The sequence below is a fragment of the Chiloscyllium punctatum genome, chromosome 32 (genome assembly GCF_047496795.1).
Source record: "Chiloscyllium punctatum isolate Juve2018m chromosome 32, sChiPun1.3, whole genome shotgun sequence".
NCBI classification, from domain to species: domain Eukaryota; kingdom Metazoa; phylum Chordata; class Chondrichthyes; order Orectolobiformes; family Hemiscylliidae; genus Chiloscyllium; species Chiloscyllium punctatum.
Window position 1 is genome coordinate 28,730,599 of NC_092770.1, and position 19,969 is coordinate 28,750,567.

Genomic DNA, 19,969 nt, shown 5'->3' on the forward strand with positions numbered 1-19,969 from the left:
ATTGCACAAATATGGTGTATAGATTGTAATGTTAAAAATACACAATCTGAGTTACAATAATCTGAACATTTCTTTGGAGAATTAATTCTGGTAAATCTTAGTATGCTATTAAGAAAATGAACCCCATTCCATAATTAGTATCCAATGAGAATAAAGCATTCCAAGATCAGTTATAAAAGAGTTAGCCACGAACTTTTATCAAAATTCAGCAATTTACATAGAATTTACAGCACAGAAACAAATCAACATTTCTGCTTCTTACATGATTCCTCTGTTCACTGCATCTTTCTATCAAAATATCTTGCCAATTCCTTTTCCTGTAGGTAATTATTTAGCTCATCTCTAAACGTACTGATGCAAGTCATCTCAACATTCCATCTGGTAGCAAGTTCCATGGTAGCAAGTCTCAGCACTTGGGATAAAGAAGTCTGTCCTAAAATTGTTAATAGATTTAAAGAGACTACCTGGCCTTGATGGCCTCTAATTTTCAGTATTCCAACAAATGGAACCATCTTTGTTATGTCAACCTAAAAATACTTTCATAATTTCTTGTAAGAACTTTCAGCTAACCATTTCTAATTCAACATTTTTCTAGGAAAAAGAGCCATAAACAGGTCAGTGTTTCCCGATGCAAAACAGTCTCAGTTTTAATATCATCCTTGCAAATGGCTTTTGCACTTTTCCCAATGTGCAATATGATGAATTCACTTGTGTTATCGAGTCACAGAGCCTTTGGCCCAACTTGTCCATGCCAACCAGGTTCTCTAAACTGAATTAGTCCCATTTGTCTGCATTTGGCCCATATCCATATTCAAAACCTTTCCTATCCATGTACATGTCCAAATGTCTTTTAAATGTTGTAATTGTACTCACCTCGACCACGTCCTCTGATAACTCGTTCCATATACACACCACATACGGTGAAAATGTTGTCCTTCACATCCCTTTTAAATCTTTCCTCTCTCACCATAAACCTATACCCTCTAGTTTTGGATTCCCCTACCCTGGGGAAAGAGTTTGGCTATTCATCATATCCATGCCTCTCATGATTTTATAAACCCCTCAGCCTCCAACGCTCCAGGGGAAAAAAAACATCTCAGCCTATGAAGCTTCTCCTTATAACTCCAGTCTTTAAACAATGGAGCCACACAATGGACCATTTTTGTATATGCTGCAAGTGTCTAAAATATATTTCACGTAAGAACTTTATTATCTGGAAGACCAAATGGCCTAATTCTGCTCCTGTATCGGACGGTTCTGTGGTGTGCATAGTGGTTGAAGACATGGAAGATTTGAAATTATCCATAAAGGAACAGTACTGGGACTTAATTTTTGATGACTTTTCTAATGAGTCCGAATTTATGTCCAAAAAGTATTTTTGTATTTTTTTTGTAGTGCTGTATAATTTGAATAATTCCACTTAATGATACATATGTATTACGTGAAGAATTTAGTGATTATAAATTGTGTGTATACTTTTAAATTTTAAAAATGCAAACAGCCAACATAAATTGGATTAAATATTTAAAGAGCTGTAAAGAACACATTTTAATTTAGTAGCAGTGACCCCCAGTTTGTCACTGCTTAAAAAAGGTCAGTCACCATTAAGGCAACTTGAGAATTATTAACAAGTTTATACATTCCAACTAGAATTAAAATAGAGGAACTATTTCTTTGTGTTCTTTACAGCTCATAATCCAAGTTATGTTGGCTATATGCATTTTTAAAATGTAAAAGTATACATACAATTTATAATCACTGTGGGTTCTTCAAGTAATACGAATATATCATTAGGTGGGATTATTCAAACTGTACAGCACTACAGAAAACAAAAATACAAACACACTTTTTGATATGACATTTTAAAAAGAGTTTGAATTTATCAAAGTTAAGTCTCAGTACTGTTGCTTCTTTATGAAAAATTTCAAATTTTTCATGCCGTCAACTACTATGAACACGACAGAACCATTAGATTCAGGAGTAGCATTAGGCTATTATGTCCATAAAGTCTGCTCAATATTTGATTGTCACTGATAAGTTTCTCAATTTCATTGTCCTGTTTTCAGCCCCTAACCCTTGATCCCCTTATCTGATCAATAATCTTCCGAACACTATTTTTAATACATTCAATGGCTTGACCTCCACAGCATTCTGTGCAGAGAGTTCCACAGATTAATCACTCTCTGGCTGAAGAAATTCCTCATCTTCATTCTAAAGGTTTGGCCCTTCATCCTGAGGCTGTGCCCTTGGCTCCTCGTCTCTCCTATGATTGAAAACATCTTCTCTGTAGGATAGAATAGAATCCCTACAGTGTGGGAGCAGGCCATTTGGACCTTGGATTTCACACTGACCCTCTGATGAGCTTCCCACCCAGAACCATCACTCTACCCGATCTCTATAATCCCACATTTCCTATGGCTAACACACCTAACCCCTGGTCACTGTGGGCAATTTAGCAAGTACAACCCACCTAAACTGCACTTCTTTGGATTATGGGAGGAAACTGGAGCACCTGGGGGAAAGCCACACAGACATGGGGAGAATGATAAGTCCACACAGATAGTTAGCCAATTGTTCAATCTGGATGCCTGGCACTGAGGTAGCAGTGCTAACCACTGAGCAATCGTGCCACCTCCCTATGTCCACTGTATCTAAGCCTCCCCATATCCTCTAAGTTTCAGTGAGATTTCCATCACCCCCCCCCCCCCCCCCACCCCCATCCATCTTGATTCCATGTACAGAACCAGAGTCTGCAACTTCATGTAACAAGCCTTTCATCATTCTTGTAAACCTCCACTGGACAAACTCCAGTGGAGTCTGACCATGGTCTTATCCAGCCTCAGAAATACATGTTTGCTCTTGTATTCTAGCCCACGGAAGTGAAGGCTAACATTGCATTTGCCTTACTAACTGCCAATTGAATCTGCACGATCCTGAGAATCTTGAATTAGGACTCCTTCAGATTTCTGAAGTTTTCCCCATTTAGAAAATAATCTATGCATCTATTCTTCCCAAAGAGCATAACCTTTCACTTTCCCACAGTGTTTCATCTGCCACTCCTTTCCCCACTCTCCTAGTCTGTTCTTCTGAAGCCTCCCTGCTCCCTCCACCAATCTTTGTACCATTTAGAAATAACCAAATATGTAGACAATTTTTTTTTGTAATGTTATATGGCTCAGCCAAAGAGCTACATGATAAAAACAGTTACACAAATTATATTTAAAAATACTCAAAAGTTTATTGCAACTTCTACTACACATTTCATTCTTTCCTAAAGAGCACAGTGCATGCACAAAATGCTAAAAAAACTGTCAAAAAAAAATATAGACACTACCTCTGTGGACATCAGCAAGGCGTTCCTCAAGGTTCCTCATAGTAGACTGGTTAGCAAGTTTAGATCACATGGAATGCAGGTAGAACCAGCCTTTTGGATACAGAACTGGCTTGAAGGTATAGACAGACAGAGGGTAGCGGTGGAGGATTGTTTTCCAGACTGGGAGGCCTGTGACCAGCAGTGTGCCACAAGGATTGGTGCTGGGACAACTGCTTTTTGTCAGTTGTATAAATAATTTGGATGTGAATATAGGAGACATATATAGGTTAATAAGTTTGCAGATGACACCAAAATTGTAGGTGCAGTGAGCAGCAAAGGAGGTTACTTCCGAGTATAAAGGAATCTTGATCAGATGGGCCAATGAGCCGAAGAGTGGCAGATGGAGTTTACTTTATGTAAATGTGAGCTGCTGCTACCGGAAGGATGTTATGAAACTTGAAAGCATTCAGAAAAGTTTTACAAGGATGTTGCCAGGGTGGGAGGGTTTAAGCTACAGAGAGGCTGAATAGGCCAGGGCTGTTTTCCCTGGAGCTTTGGAGGCTGAGGGGTGAACTTAGAGGTTTATAAAATCATTGGTAAGGTAAATAGACAAGCTCTTTTCCCCAGGATGGGGGAATCCAAAACTAGAGGGCATAGGTTTAAGGTGGGGGGGAGAGAATTTAAAAGAGACCCAAGAGGCAACCTTTTCAGGTAAGAGTGTGGTGCATGTATGGGATGAGTTGCCAGAGGAAGTGGAGGAAGCTGGTACAATTACATTTAAAAGGCATCTGGATGGGTATACAAATAGGAAGGGTTAAGAGGGATATGGACTAAATGCTGGCAAATGGGATTAGATTAATTTAGGATATCTCATTGGCATGGAAGAGTTGGATCGAAGAGTCTCTGTTTTGTACATTCTTTTGACTCTTTCATTTGTATTGCTCACAAAGGTTTTAAACATGCTGCTAATCACTCAGTTAAAATAGCTAATTACACATCATTTTTCTTGACCACTACTTACCACTGACAGCCAAACTTTTCACTGTCTACTTCTATTCCTGGTGGGGTTGCCATTGTAGAGCCAACTCTTATTGCTGTGCAAGCAAGAACAAAAAAGAGTGATGATATATAACGGTTGGGAATAAGGAAAGTGGTGAAGGAATACCATTATATATAATGAAGACATTTGGACAGAATTATTTTCCTGGTCAGCAACTTGAATATTTGTTTTACATAAATTGTTTTTAAACTTAGAAACATACTTTCCAACCAGAAAATAAATGGGAAATTAATCCTCATTGTAAGTTCTGTTCTCCAAACACAAATTTGCATATAAACACTTGGGTTTACCTGATTGTATGCATGCTGGTAGATACTTTCAAACGTACCCACATGCTCTTATGTGACCTTCTGCATAGTAAGTGGCGCTCCCTCCCATTAATACTGGGATAACACCTTGAAATTACTCAGATGATGTGGCGTTTCTGCACCAGCAGGTGGCGTAACAGGTCAGTGGAATAAAGGTTTGCAGTTCCCAAGATCATTTGGCCAACAAAGGAAGATGAGATACAGAAACCAGAAGTAGTGGCATGTAAAATAAACAAAAGCAATCCTTCCATTGCGCTCAGTTTATTGCTTCCTGCTCAAAACAGCACCAAAATGCAATTCGGCCAGACATCAACTCTTCAGTTATCACACCTGATATCTTTTATGGCCTTATCAATCCTATTCGAACAATACGGACTTGATAAGACATCCCTCATCATCTACCTACATACTCTTATCATATTTCTCTTAACCCATCCCCAAAAACCCATTTTACTCTGTGCATCGCCCACTTGACACACCCCCGTAAAAGCCTTGCCTCAAGTCTAGTATTACTGTACTTTCATATTCCCAATGTGTCATTATATTTCTGCAGTTATCAGTTTTGCAAATCATTCCCTTTCTGTCACCAATGATGTCCTTGTTCTTGCTAAAATCATTACATTCGCACTAGAGTCTGGTATATCTGCTATTATAATGCCATTTAAGTTAATGAACATGAGCAACTTTGGCAGTTATCTGCTTTTAAATGATCTATTGTCAAATCTGGTTGGATTGTCAGTGCCATTGAATCTTGCCCTCCACTGCTAAAACTACCCAGCGTTTAAAGATATCAAGGAAAGCTTTTGATAACACTACTTCAGAATGACACAGTCTTCTTAAACCACTCTCCGCTGTTTCCTCTACCCTGATCTCCCCAGTTACGTGTAAGAAGTACATAGCTATTTTTGTTACAAAAAATCTTGATTATCTATTCAGTTGCCTCTGCTGCTTCTGTACCTCCCACTTTTAACCAGAGCAAACTTCCTCCAAGGATCACTCTTGGCTTAACTCTGAATTCCACCTTTCTCCAGTTTCTGTCTCATCTCCCCCTACCATATCCTCTCAGTTCATTTTGTAAGGGCGGTCGATCTTTCTTTCTATGTACATAAGTTACCGACCAAACTTTTCTTCCTATAGCTCCTCCTGAAACTCATACAGTTAATGGCTTTGTTACTTCAAACACTGTTTTCTGCATCACATTGCTTGCAAAACTGTTCTCAAAAAGAAAACACCACGCTTGACACTACTATAGCAAACCGCCCTTTGGCTCCACAGACATTAAGCTCGTCAACCAATTAAATCTAAAGTCACATTGCTATGAATTTTTTTGTTTTAACCCTTCCAATCAGATTTTCATCCAGCAATAGCCAAAACAGGGTCAAGATTAGAATGGTGCTGAACTGCACAGCAGGTCAGGCAGCATCAGAGGAGCAGGAAAATCGACGTTTCGGCCAAAAGCCCATCATCAAAAATCATCCATACCTCTCTTGTTTTTCCACTGTTTATTAATTATCAGACTACTTGAATGACATACTGTAGTAATTTTCCTCAAACAACATATGGAATGACAAAAGATTTTGTTTGCAGTTGCTGTTATAAATTTTATTTTTATCACCAACTTGATGCAGCCATCTGACAACTATCCAAAACTGAACCAGGCTCTGCAAATCTTTGGTGTTAATTTGACCCTCAGATGAGACTATTCTAGCTCTACGACTACCTATTTGCAACTTCATAAAATCATCTAAGCCTGGCTTTGCCTCAATTTACTTGCTATTGAAACCACTATCTTTCCTTTACTACATCTTGCTTTGAAAACTTTGATGCACTCCTGGCAGCCTCGCATATTCCACCCTCCACAATCCCTGCGACCCTGTGTACTGATTTGCACCAAGTCTCGCTCAGCCATTTCCCAAGCTTGCTCAGCTATACTGATGCCCAGTTAACCCACACTTGTGACATTTTAAAATTCCCATGTGTATTTCAAATTCCTTCATGGCCTTACATCTTCACCAGTGCTGTGAATCTCTTCTAGCTTTGTAACTACCCTCTCCAAGGACACACAAAACCTTTGAGCTCTGCCAATTCTGGCTCCAGTGTTTCCAGTTTTACTTTCTTGTCATTGGTGGCAATGTCTTAAGATGCCATAGTCCTAAGCTCTGAAACTGTCTCACTAAACTTCATCTTTCCAGCTTTAGGCACTCCTTAAAACCTATCTCTTTGATGAAACTTGATTGCATGGCTTAATGTCATGTGGCTCAGTGTTAAATTATTATGTTATAACATTTCTAAAGTGCCTTGGGACATTTTGTTATATTAATAGAGCTATATAAATGTAAATTGTTGCTGCAAATCTTCTCCAAAATGGTAAATTATTGCTGTTGCAGTTAATATTTAGCAGAGAGAACACAAGCTTTTTAGCCCATTTCACCTTCAAAGTATTTGTCAAATACTGTTACTTGAACATTAAGATCACTAAATAAATAGAACAGAATTCAGGAAGGAAATTAAAAACACCTTTTGTATCTAGCTGCTGGTGAGGAAACAAGCCACAAATTAAATGAGAAAGCAGAGGAAGAAACAAAGACTGCAGATGAAAGGATAGCCAATGGTATTACTTGTAAACTGCCTAGCATTTTGTTTTTCAGCTTGCAAAGATAAAAATCAACTCGCCAAACACAGCTGGCAACTGTTTCTTTTTCAGCTTGACTACCCATTAAAGCACCTGCTATTTCCCTTGACACTACCCAATCATCCCATCCACCCATCACTGCCTCCCACACCATCCACCCCCAAGCAGTATTAAGACATTCTGCCATGGCAAGATCAACAGGTTTGTGCCAGAAAGCCATTCTTTGGAGAACAGAAATTACAGTGGGCAACTTCCATTCCTCCTTCAAAAGCAGGTCTTCCACCATGGAAGCTTGAAAAGGTAGATCATTGGGGACACAGATGTGCACATCTAAATATCAAATTAAACAATAACCACAGTGAACAAATCCCTACTGCCCAGTTTAAAACTACAATGCTTCTAAGTTTTGTTGTAAATTTGTATTTTCTCCCCTTACACTTTTTCAGGTCTCCCCTCGCCACAGACCATTCTCCAAGTCACGAGGAAGTCATGAACATGGCCCCGGGAAAAACATCCCTCCAAATTTTCCTTCCTCTCTGTGAGAATATGCCTGGTCTCTGCTGTTGAACAAAGAAAGATGGCAGTCATTTTCCAGCAGCCGTACTGTGGTTCATGTTGGTTAGGAAAAAAGGCCAAGTGTTTGGCTTGGGACAAAGCCCAATAATTTATTGGGAGGTTATAAACTCCAAATTGCAAAGATGATTTACAAACAAGCTTAGAGAACATCAAGGGATTGAACATTAGTTGACGAGGTCCCCAAGTGATATTTACTAACTGCTGCTCAAGATGCTCTGTTAACACTGGTAGTTTGTCAACATCTCTATATATCCAACAGCCATAAGCTTAGACTTATGATTTTTAAATAAAGCAGATCACAGTGCAAAGAAATTTAGAAATAGCCATCAGGTAAATCTATAGAAACTGATTTGTAACTGGGTAGCTTGGTATCTGTCTACATTATTGAAAAGTTTAGCTTTTCCAGGGCATTACTTTCATCTCCTTATGCTGAACCCATAATAGCCATGACCAGAACATTCCTCAACTCATTTTTCTTCTGAGGCAAACTAACCCACCAAGGTTAGTTGGGTGATTTGAAGATCCTGCTGTTTACTTGGCTTGTAACAAGTGAAATGATCAAGACTACTTTGAATCACCCAGCAGCAAAAAGTTAAATTCTACAAAAGAAAGGCAGAATTCTTCAGCAGAGAAGGATGAAATGTGAGAAGGAAGAAATGGGCAATATAGGTTTAAGTTCCAAGCCAATATTGAGGAAACAACCCATACCATGCAGGGGGTCCTGTGGGGAGAAATAAGTGCAACTTTGTGCTTATTAAATGTTGTACATGTACAGTTAGGGAGACCCAAGTGTTTGTATGTGGAAAATATAAATCTGAAAAAAGAAAATCAAATAAAACATGGAACAAAATAGCTCACAAATTTACAAATGTCACACCGGCAAAATTCTTGTGATTTTATTAAGTGTAGGGAAAGGCTCATGTGTACAAAATACTTTCCAATGCAGTATTTAAAAATGGAAGACCTCTATCATCATTAATTCAGTCAGATATTTTTCTCTAGTTGTGACAACTGTAGGTCAGTTGGATTTCAAGCTGATCATGGTTTATGCAGACAGTTCACATACACATCAGTGCTGGGGAATTAAACATTTGATTCAAGGAAATTTTCAGTCAGTATCAAGCACAATCAAATACAAAGTATGGTCTGTCAATTTGTGATAAACTGAATGCTGTTGTGCTATGGGCCTGCAGCAAACAGTGAGAGATTAAACTTACTTTCTGCAAGATCCAAATAACAAGATTGGAAACTCTATAAAAAAAAACTGCTTTTTTCAGCACTTTAATTTGAACATTAATTTGAATCCTGACTATTTACTTTTACATAAAGAAAAGCTCATTGCTGATATGCCTTTTATTGCTGAATAGGAACAAAGCATTATGATTGACAAGCTTTAAAATCTTGATTACGTTTACCAATTTTTAAAACAAAATCTTTAAACAGTAAGCACTGACGACACAAGAAGGGGTACTTGCACAGATGAGTATGGAGATACATAACGAAGTACTTTTATCATTCCTGGGCTTATAACAATTTTCACAACGGGCCACCTCTGCTCTCCGCTGCCAATATTATTAGCTGTCAGTTTCAAAATATGGCATTTTAAACTTCTCCCCTCAATAAAGAAAGTTGAGACAGTGACTTTTGTTCAGGTTCCAAGAAACTGATTATTAGGCTATGTGGACGCATTATCAAAAATCTGATATGGTACTCAACTGATATCTATCTATGCCTGAACACTTTCCAACCTGGAAACCAAAATCAAAATTACCAATGAAACATTAGAATATTCATCCATATTACCTTGCTAATTTTTTTTTAAATAAAAAGAATTTAATTTTCTAGCATTTTAAATTTTCTTATCGCCTAGGGACATACCTGAAGCTGTCACGCCATGAGCTGGTCCATGTTGCAAATGCTCCATAGCTTGTGGTCTGATTTCGGAGATTACTTGATGGTTAGAACTTTGATATTCAATTAATTTCACTGCATCAGACTCAAATGACTGGATATCCACCGACACAAGACACACTAACATATCTGATAAGAAAAAGCAATTGCTTACTAAACAAATCAAAACTAAAATGGAATATGGCTTTCATTAATGCTTTCTCATTTTAATTGGACATTAAGTTGGTTCACAATGAGAACGTGTTGAGAACTTTGGATGTCTGCTGCTGTCAGTCCACTCCTCAGAAAGCCACTACTTGACCCCATCAATCTTGCAAACTACTCATCCACGCCCAAGCTCTCCTCTCTTTCTTTGCAAGAAATTGTCTGGTCGGTCTCTTTCCTAAATCTGTGCTTAATACCCCAAAGCTCCTTGTTTAGTTCTCTGCCTTGCAACAGCACCAAGATAGTTCTTAAAGTCACAAATGTCATGCCACACACCAATGACAAAAAAGGTAAGCTTTTCTTCCTCCTTCTCCAGTTGTGTGCAGCCTTTAACAGTTGCCACATCATTTTCCTCAGAAGCCTGTCCACGTTCATCCCAGTTGGGTGTTATAACTTTCACCTCTGTCATCCTTTTCTACTTGTACCAGAGAATCACTCGCAATGGTTTCCCTTCCCAATCCAGCATTGTTATTCCTGTCTCTCAAGGATCTATCCCTTGGTCTCCCCTCACTTCTAACTTCCAGGTTGCCTCTTGACTATATCATCCAAAGGCACAGTTAGTTTTCACATGCACTTTGAGGATATTTAGCACTACTTCATCAATAACTCTCCAGACTCTTCCATTTTGTTCCATTATCACTGTTTTCCTGACATCTAGACTGGGGGAGGAAAGATGTACTACAATTAAATATTGGGAAGACAGAAGCCAATGCTTTCAGTCACCACTCCAATGTGAATGATTCCACCCCTCTCCCTGTGAACAGTCTTAAAATTAAACCAGTCTGCTCAAAACTTTGGCATAACATTAAATCCAGAGATGACCCTCTAACTTCACATTCATAAAAACATTGCCTGACTTTGCTCCAGCCTGATCTCATCTGCTATGGAAACTTTTATTTCTTTGTTATCTCTAGAATTAAAGATGTTCTAATGTATTTCTAGATGGTCTCCCACTCTCTACAGTCTGTAAACTCAAGATTATTAAAAACACTGTTGCAGATGTCTTAACTTGCACCGTGGTCCATTCCTCCATCACCTCTGTGTCAGATGGTTTACTTTGGCAACCTGTCAAGCGACATCTTGACATAATTCTCAACCTTGCGTTCAAACCCTTTGTGACAATGCCACTCCTCTAATTTGTGGATGATACTAAAGTCAGTAGAATTGTGGAGTGCAGAAGGATGTTGCAGATTATAGAGGGATATTGATATGCTGCAGAGCTGGGGCAAGAGGAGGCAAATGGGGTTTAATGCAGAAAAAAAAGAGATGATTCACTTTGGAAGGAGTAATAGGAATACAGAGTATTGGGCTAATACTAACATTCCTGGTAGTGTGGATGAGCAGAGAGGTCTTGGTGTCCGTGTGCATACATCCCTAAAACTTGCCACCCAGGTTGAAAGGGTTGTGAGGAAGGCATATGCTGTGTTAGCTTTTATTGGTAGAAGGATTGAGTTTCAGACTCATGAGGTCATATTGCAGCTGTACAAAATTTTGGTGCGGCCACACTGAGTACTCCATACAGTTCTGGTCGCCGCATTATAAGAATGTGGAAGCTTTGAACAGGATGCAGAGGAGATTTACCAGGATGTTGCCTGGTATGGTGGGGAGGTCTTATGAAGAAAGGCTGATGGACTTGATGTTGTTTTCATTAGAGAGGTGGTGGTTGAGAAGTGACGTAATAAAGACATACAAGAAAATCAGAGAATTAGATATGGTGGACAGGGAGAGCCTTTTTCCTCAGATGGCGATGGCTAGCACGAGGGGACAAAGCTTTAAATTGAGGGGTGATAGGTATAAGACAGATGTCAGAGGTAGGTTCTTCACTTAGAGAGTAGTAAGAGCTTGGAATGCCCTGCTTTCAACATTGGTAGACTGGCCAACTTTAAGGGCATTTAATTGGTCACTGGATAAACATATGGATGATCATGGAACAGTGTTGGTTTGATGGGCTTTAGATTGGTTTCACAGGTCAGTGCAACATCAAGGGCTGAAGGGCCTGTACTGCGCTATAATGTTCTATGTTGTAAATAATTCTGGTATCTTGTGTATTCCCAATTTTTGACATTCCATCATTGGTAGCAAAGTCTTTAGTTGCCTCGGTCCAAAGCTCTGGAATTCCTTCCCAACACTAACTCATCCCTCAAAGAACCTAACTGACTATGCTCTTCTCTTCTCAGGAGGACTACTATTATACAGCCATCCTGTTCCAGAGTCATCACAGGACTAAAACATGACCTAAAATTAAAAGTGAAACTACAAGCCTCTCTTACTCAGTCAAGAGTGCCTCTGCCCAAGTTTAAAACAAAATAAATCCCCAAAAATCAACAAACTACCCTTTCCTTTAAAAAAACCTGTTAGGCTGCAAATAAATGGCAATATTGCATAAAAAAACATTCATTCTACAGCCTGGCTTCAAATACTGTTTTCAATGAAATCACCTTGGTTACAGAATTAAGAAATACTTCTAGAATCATTGGAGTCAGTGGGGTCTAAGTACTTCCTCAATGCTGTTCAGGTAGGGCATTTGTGACAGAGCACCATGAACTAAAAACTATCAAAAGTCTGCTGTGACTTTCAAGGAGGAACCAGTAAATGGTCCTTCTGCAATGGTCACCCTTGTGTTACTAGATAGTAGAGGTCAGATTTGAAAACCACTGCAAAAGGAGCTTCTGCGTTGCTGCACCAAATTTTAGAGATGTGGTGCTCTTGTGATAATGGGGTGCCAATCATGCTTTGCCCTGGATGGTGACCAGTGTTGTTTGTGGGGTGACGACATAAAATAAGAGGGTAGGACTTCATAGCCATAATGGAGTATTGCAGATAGACGCAACTGCAGATGGTCGATTGGTAAGGAGACGGTCATAGAGTCAAAGTGATGTACAGCATAGAAACAGACCCTTCCATCCAAATAGTCCATGCCGACCAGATATCCAACCCAAATCTAGTCCCACCTCCCAGCACCTGGTCCATATCCCTCTAAACCCTTCCTATTCATTTACCTATCCAAATGCATCTTAAATGTTGCAATTGTACCAGCCTCCACCACTTCCTCTGCCAGCTACATGCACCACCCGCAGCGTGAAAAAGTTGCTCCTTAGGTCTCTTTTATATCTTTCCCCTCTCACCCTAAACCTATGCCCTCTAGTTCTGGATTCCCCCACGCCAGGGAAAAGACTTTGTCTATTTATCCTATCCATGTCCCTCATGATTTTATTCACCTCTATAGGGTCACCCCTCATTCTCCAACGCTCCAGGGAAAACAGTCCCAGCCTGTTCAGCCTCTCCTTATAGCTCAAATCCTCCAACCCTAGCAACATCCTTGTGCGTCTTTTCTGAACCCTTTCAAGTTTCACAACATCCTTCCAATAGGAAAGAGATCAGAACTGCATACAATATTCCAAAAGTGGCCTAACCAATGTCCTGTACAGCCGCAACATGACCTCCCAACTGCTGTACTCAATATTCTGACCAAGGAAAGCATACCAAACGCCTTCTTCACTATCCTATCGACCTGCGACTCCACTTTCAAGGAGCTATGAACCTGCACTCCAAGGTCTCTTTGTTCAGCAACACTCCAGAGAACCTTACCATTAAGTGTATATGTCCTGCTAAGAAACGCTTTCCCAATATGCAGCACCTTGCATTTGTCTGAATTAAACTCCATCCGCCACTTCTCAGCCCTTTGGCCCATCTGGTCAAGATCCCATTGTAATCAGAGGCAAGCTTCTTTGCTGTCCACTACACCTCCAAACTTGGTGTCATCTGCAAACTTACTAACTATACCTCTTATGCTCACATCCAAATCATTTATATAAAAGACGAAAAGTATTGGATCCAGCACCGATCCTAGAGTCACTCCACTGGCCACAATCCTCCAGTCTGAAAAACAACCCTCCGCTCCCACCCGCTATCTTTTTACCTTTGAGCCAGTTCTGTATCCAGATGGCTAGTTCTCCCCGTATTCCATGAGATCTAACCTTGCTAACTAGTTTCCCATGTGGAACCTTGTCGAACGCCTCACTGAAGTCCATATAGCTCTGCTCTCACCAATCCGGTTTGCTACTTCATCAAAAAACTCACTCAAGTTTGTTAGATAAGATTTCCCAGGCTCAAAGCCATGTTAATTATCGCTAATCTGTCCTTGCCTTTCCAAATAAATGAATATCTGTCCCTCAGGATTCCCTCCAACAACTTATCCACCACCGTCAGGCTCACTGATCTATAGTTCCCTGGCTTGGCCTTACCACTTTTCTTAAATAGTGGCACCACGTTGGTCAAACTCTAAGTCTTCCGGCACGTCACCTGTGACTATCGATGATGCAAGTATCTCAGCAAAGGGTCCCGCAATCACTTCCCTAGCTTCCCACAGAGTTCTAAGGTACATCTATCAGATCCTGGGGATTTATCCACCTTTACCCATTTCAAGACATCCAACACTTCCTCTTCTGTAATAGGGACATTTTTCAAGACGTCACCAACTATTTCCCCACATTCTATACCTCAATGTCCTTCTCCACAGTAAACACGGATGCAAAATACTCGTTTAGTATCTCCCCCATCTTGTGCGGCTCCACACAAAGGCCACCTTGCTGATCTTTGAGGGGCTCTATTCTCCCCCTAGCTACCCTTTTGTCCTTAACATATTTGTAAAAACCCTTTGGATTCTCCTTTACTCTATTTTCCAAAGCTATCTCATGTGCTCTTTTTGCTCTCCTGATTATCCTCTTAAGTATACTCCTCCTCTCTTTATACCTGAAGGATTCACTCGATCTATTCTCTCTATACCTTACATATGCTTCCTTCTTTTTCTTAACCAAACCTTCAATGTCTTTTGTCATCCAGCATTCCCTACACCTACCAGTCTTTCCTTTCACCCTAACAGGAATATACTTTCTCTGGATTCTTGTTATCTCATTTTTAAAGGCTTCCCATTTGGTAGCTGTCCCTTTACCTGCGAACATCTGCCCCCAATCAGTTTTCAAAAGTTCTTGACTAGTACTGTCAAAATTGGCCTCCAATTTGGATCTTCAACTTTTACATCTGGTCTCTCCTTTCCCATCACTATTTTAAAATAAATAGAATTGCGGTCGCTGGACCCAAAATGCTCCCCCACTGGCACCTCAGTCACCTGCCCTGCCTTATTTCCCAAGAGTAGGTCAAGTTTTGCTCGTTCTCTAGTAGGTACATCCACGCACTGAATCAGGAAACTTTCTTGTACACACTTAAGAAATTCCTCTCCATCTAAATCCTTGACACTATGGCAGTCCCATTCTATGTTTGGAAAGTTAAAATCCCCGAACATAACCACCCTATTATTCTTACAGATAAGTGAAATCTCCTCAAATTTGTTTCTCAATTTCCCTGACTATGAGGGGTTGTATAATGCAATCCCAATAAGGTTATCATCTCTTTCTTATTTCTCAGTTCAGCCCAAATATATTCCCAGAAATACGTTCAGGGAAGTTCCTCCCTGAGTACAGCTGTAATGTTACCCCTTATCAAAAATGCCACTCCCCCTCCTCTCTTGCCTCCCTTTCTATTCTTCCTGTAGGATTTGTATTCTGGAACATTAAATTGCCAATCCTGTTCATCCCTGACCCACATTTCTGTAATTGCTATGATATCCAGTTCCATATTCCTAACCGTGCCCTGAGTTCATCTGCCTTCCTTGTTAGGCCTCTTGCATTGAAATAAATGCAGTTTAACTTATCAGGCCTACCTTGTTCTCTGCTTTGTCCCTGCCTGCCCTGACTGTTTGACTTATTTCTGTTCTCAACTGTACCAGTCTCAGATTGATCTCTCTCCTCACTCAGGCCCACCCTCCATCACCCCACATTACCAGTTTAAATCCTCCTGAGCAGCTCTAGCAAATCTTTCTACCACTACATTAATTCCCTCCCAATTCAGGTGCAATCCATCCTTCTTGTACAGGTCACTTCTACCCCAGAAGAGAACCCAATGATCCAAAAATGCGAATCCTTCTCCCATACACTAGCTCCTCAGCAATGCATTCATCTGCTCTTATCCTCCTATTCCTACCCTCACTAGCTTGTAGCACCAGGAGTAATCCAGATATTACGACTCTCAAGGACCTCCTTTTTAAATTCTTGCCTAATACTCTGTAATCTCCCTTCAGAATCTCATCCTTTTCCCTTCCTAGGTCATTGTACACATTGGAACCAATGACCTCTTGTTGGGCCCTCTCCCCCTTGAGAACATTCTGTACCCTCTCTATGACATCTTTGATCCCGACACCAGGGAGTTAACACACCCCCCTGAGGAGTTAACAAACTGCTCTGTGAAGCCGGTTTGGGTTCTAGCAGGGCCACTCAGTTCCAGATCTCATTACAACCTTGGTCCAAACATGGACAAATTTTAATTTTTCACTGCTGGCCACAGAAATGCCTGCCTGTGTCTCGGACTCAAGAGTCCCCTAACACAATCGATCTCTTGGAACCCCTCATTGCATTAGAATCAGTCTTGATACCAGAAACTAGGCTGTTCACATTACATTCCCTCGAGAATCCATCACCCCTTACATTTCCCAAAACAACATACTTGATGAAAATTCGGGATAGCCACAGAAGACTCCTGCATTACCTGCCTACCTTTCCTGGAGTTCACTTAATTACTTGACTGAATCTGCAACTTTTCTCCCTTTCTATAACTGCCAACCGTCATACTCTTGCTCTTGTACATTCCTCATTGGAGTGAGGGCTAGAGGCAAATGATCCATTCGATCTGACAGAATTCGCAATCAATGGCATTAATTGCAGATATAATCCTCAGTATCACATGAACTCTACCTGAACTCCCACATCCGACAAGGGCATATCATGCTACTAAAGGTCATTTTTGCTTCTTTCAGTCTACTGATCTAGAAAATAGCACTGCTGTATTCCTCTACAAAACCCTGCTCCAGGCTAACTTAATACTTAGGGTTTAGATTTAAATTTAATGAAGAGATATATCTAAATAAACATATAATCAAGAAAGAAACCACTCTTCTCACAAATACAGACGTACTGTAAGGTCACACTTAAAACTATTCACTTATCTGCTTCTGTGCTGTGACCTCTCCCAAACAGGTTCCTCCAAGATTAATTGTGACTCCCAAACATACTCCAATATCCAGCGATACAGAAATTCAAACAGCAAAGGCAGTAACTGCGCAGGTTCACTGCAGTGTCAGGGAGCAGTGTGGATTTTTTGTTCTCTCTCTCTCCTGTACTGACCTGACCTTTGTCTGTGCCTCTCCATTTTAAAAAAGTGCTGTTGCTTTGACTCTTTTTCTCCAAAGTTCCAAAACAATGCAACAGCATATAAAACAGTAATTACTGCTCCTGGAATTAGAGGAAATCACCTCCAACACTTTACCACATAGTATGTTTCTGTGAGAATGACTATATCAAATTGATTTTCTTCACCAGGCTGTGGATAGACCTCTCAATTTCAGTACAAGCCCCAGATGAGTGGAAGTGGACTTTCCAGAATTGAAAAAGGCACACTGGCTCAGTTATTTACACTCAACCCAAAATACCTCAAAAAAAGGAGCAGCCTGTTACAGCCAGAAATTTTGTCAAGCCAGTATAATCTCTCACCACTCACTAGCAGCCTCTTCAATGAAGACTTGACCAGCTTGGTCAATAGCGATGTATCAGAGTAGATTGGCACCAAAGTCCACAATACAGAATACATGTCCTTGATATCCTGAATGCTGTTTTCGAGTAGTTTTGAACATGGAGGGATATAGGCTCATCAACTGAGGTCAATAATCAGGAGATTTCCTTGCCTAAGTTTGACTTGATACCATGAAAATCTTTGGGTCAAGAATTGAATTTGAAAACAACAGGGCTATTCCCTCAACTACCAACGGGCAGTTCAAATCTAGGAATGGTGAAGACTACTGGGATGTTGGCTAAATAGCATGTTTCTGTGAGAATGACTATATCAAACTGATTTTCTTCACCAGGCTGTGAATAGGTCCCTCAATTTTAGTACAAGCCCCAGGTAAGTGGAAGTGGACTTTCCAGAATTGAAAAAGGCACACTGGCTCAGTTATTTACACTCCAACCAGTCCTTCCTCGAGCTAAATCACTATTATTGCCATCTTGGCCAACTCCAGTAGTCCCCAACATTACAGATATCAGTCTTCATCCAATTTAATTCACTCCACATGATATTAAGAAACAATTGGAGACTCTGGATACTGCAAAGGCTACAGGCCCTGACAAAATTCCAGCAATAGCCCTGGAGACTTGCACTCCAGAACTTGCCACTTCCCAAGCCAAGCTGTTCCAGTACAGTTACAACACTGAGTATCTACCTGACAATTGCCTAAGTATGCCCTAAGTACAAAAAGAGAGGACAAATCCAACATGGCCAATTAGCGCGCCATCACTCTACTCGCAATCATCAGTAAAATTATGTAAGATGTCATCAACAGTGCTATCGAGCAGCACCTGCTGAGTGTCGCCCAGTTTGGGTTCCAGCACGGTCACTCAGTTCCGGACCTCATTACAACCTTGGCCCAAACATGGACAAAAGAGCTGAATTTCAGAGGCAAGGTGAGAATGACAGCCCTTGACATCAAGGTTGCATTCAACCGAGTGTGGCATCAAGGACCCCTAGCAAAACTGGAGTCAATGGGTATCAGGGCAAACTCTCCAGTGGTTGGAGTCAAACCTGACACATAGGAAGATGATTGTGGTTGCTGGAGACCAGTCATCGCTCTAGGAATTCTGCAGGCTAGTGTCCTAGGCCTAACCATCTTCAGCAGCTTCATCAATGACCGCCCCTTCACCATAAAGTCAGAAGTAGGGACGTTAGCCAATGATTACAATGTTCAGCACCATTCTCGATTCCTCTGATCCTGAAGCAGTCCATGCTCATATGGAACAAAATTGGGACAATATCCAGGCTTGGGCTGATAAGTGGCAAGTAACACTTGCACCACACAAATGCCAGGCTATGCCCATCACAAGAAAGAGACAGAGACAATCTAACCACCACCCTTTTGCATTCAACGGTGTTACCACCACTGAATTCCCCACTGTCAACATCCTGGGGGTTATCATTGAACAGAAACTCAACTGGACTCACCACATAAACAGTGGCTACAAGAGCAGGCCAGATGCGAGGAATGCTGTATTGAGTAACTCACCTCCTGACTCAGAGTCACGGAGACGTACAGCATAGAAACAGACCCTTTGGTCCAACCCAGCCATGCCAACCTGATCTCCCAACCCAATTTAGTCCCACCTGCCAGCAACTGGCCCATATCCCTCCAAACCCTTCCGATTCATATACCCATCCAAACGCCTCTTCAATGTTGCAATTGTACCAGCCTCCATCACTTCCTCTGCCAGCTCATTCCATACATGCACCACCCTCTGTGTGAAAAAGTTGCCTGTTAGGTCTCTTTTATATCTATCCCCTCTCACCCTAAACCTGTGCCTTCTAGTTCTAGACTCCCCGATCCCAGGGAAAAGACTTTGCCTATTTACCCTATCCATGCTCCTCAATTTTGTAAACCTCTATATGGTCACCCCGCAGCCTCTGATGCTCCAGGGAAAACAGCCCCAGCCTGTTCATCATCTCCTTATAGCTCAAATCCTCCAACCCTGGCAACATCCTTGTAAATCTTTTCTGAACCCTTTCAAGTTTCATAACATCTTTCTGATAGGAAGGGGACCAGAATTGCATGCAATATTCCAACAGTGGCCTAACCAATGTCCTGTACAGCCGCAACATGACCTCCCAACTCCTGTACTCAATACTCTGACCAATAAAGGAAAGCACACCAAACGCCTTCTTCACTATCCTATCTACGTGCGACTCCACTTTCAAGGAGCTATGAACCTGCACTCCAAGGTCTCTTTGTTCAGCAACACTCCCAAGGACATTTCCATTAAGTGTTTAAGTCTTGCTAAGAAATGCTTTCCCAAAATGCAGCACCTCGCGTT

At 40.8% G+C, this 19,969-nt stretch overlaps 1 protein-coding gene across 2 annotated transcripts in view; it reads right to left on the bottom strand.

Annotated features, from left to right (window-relative positions):
• Positions 1–19,969, bottom strand: part of arid2 (AT-rich interactive domain 2) — a 136,950-nt gene that overhangs the window by 35,674 nt on the left and 81,307 nt on the right. For both annotated transcript variants that reach the window (XM_072551951.1, XM_072551952.1), the window contains 2 exons: positions 9,768–9,929; positions 4,335–4,407 (listed from right to left, as the gene is read on the bottom strand). In XM_072551951.1, the coding sequence (XP_072408052.1) occupies positions 4,335–4,407; positions 9,768–9,929 (235 nt within the window). The remainder of the gene's footprint in view (positions 1–4,334; positions 4,408–9,767; positions 9,930–19,969) is intronic.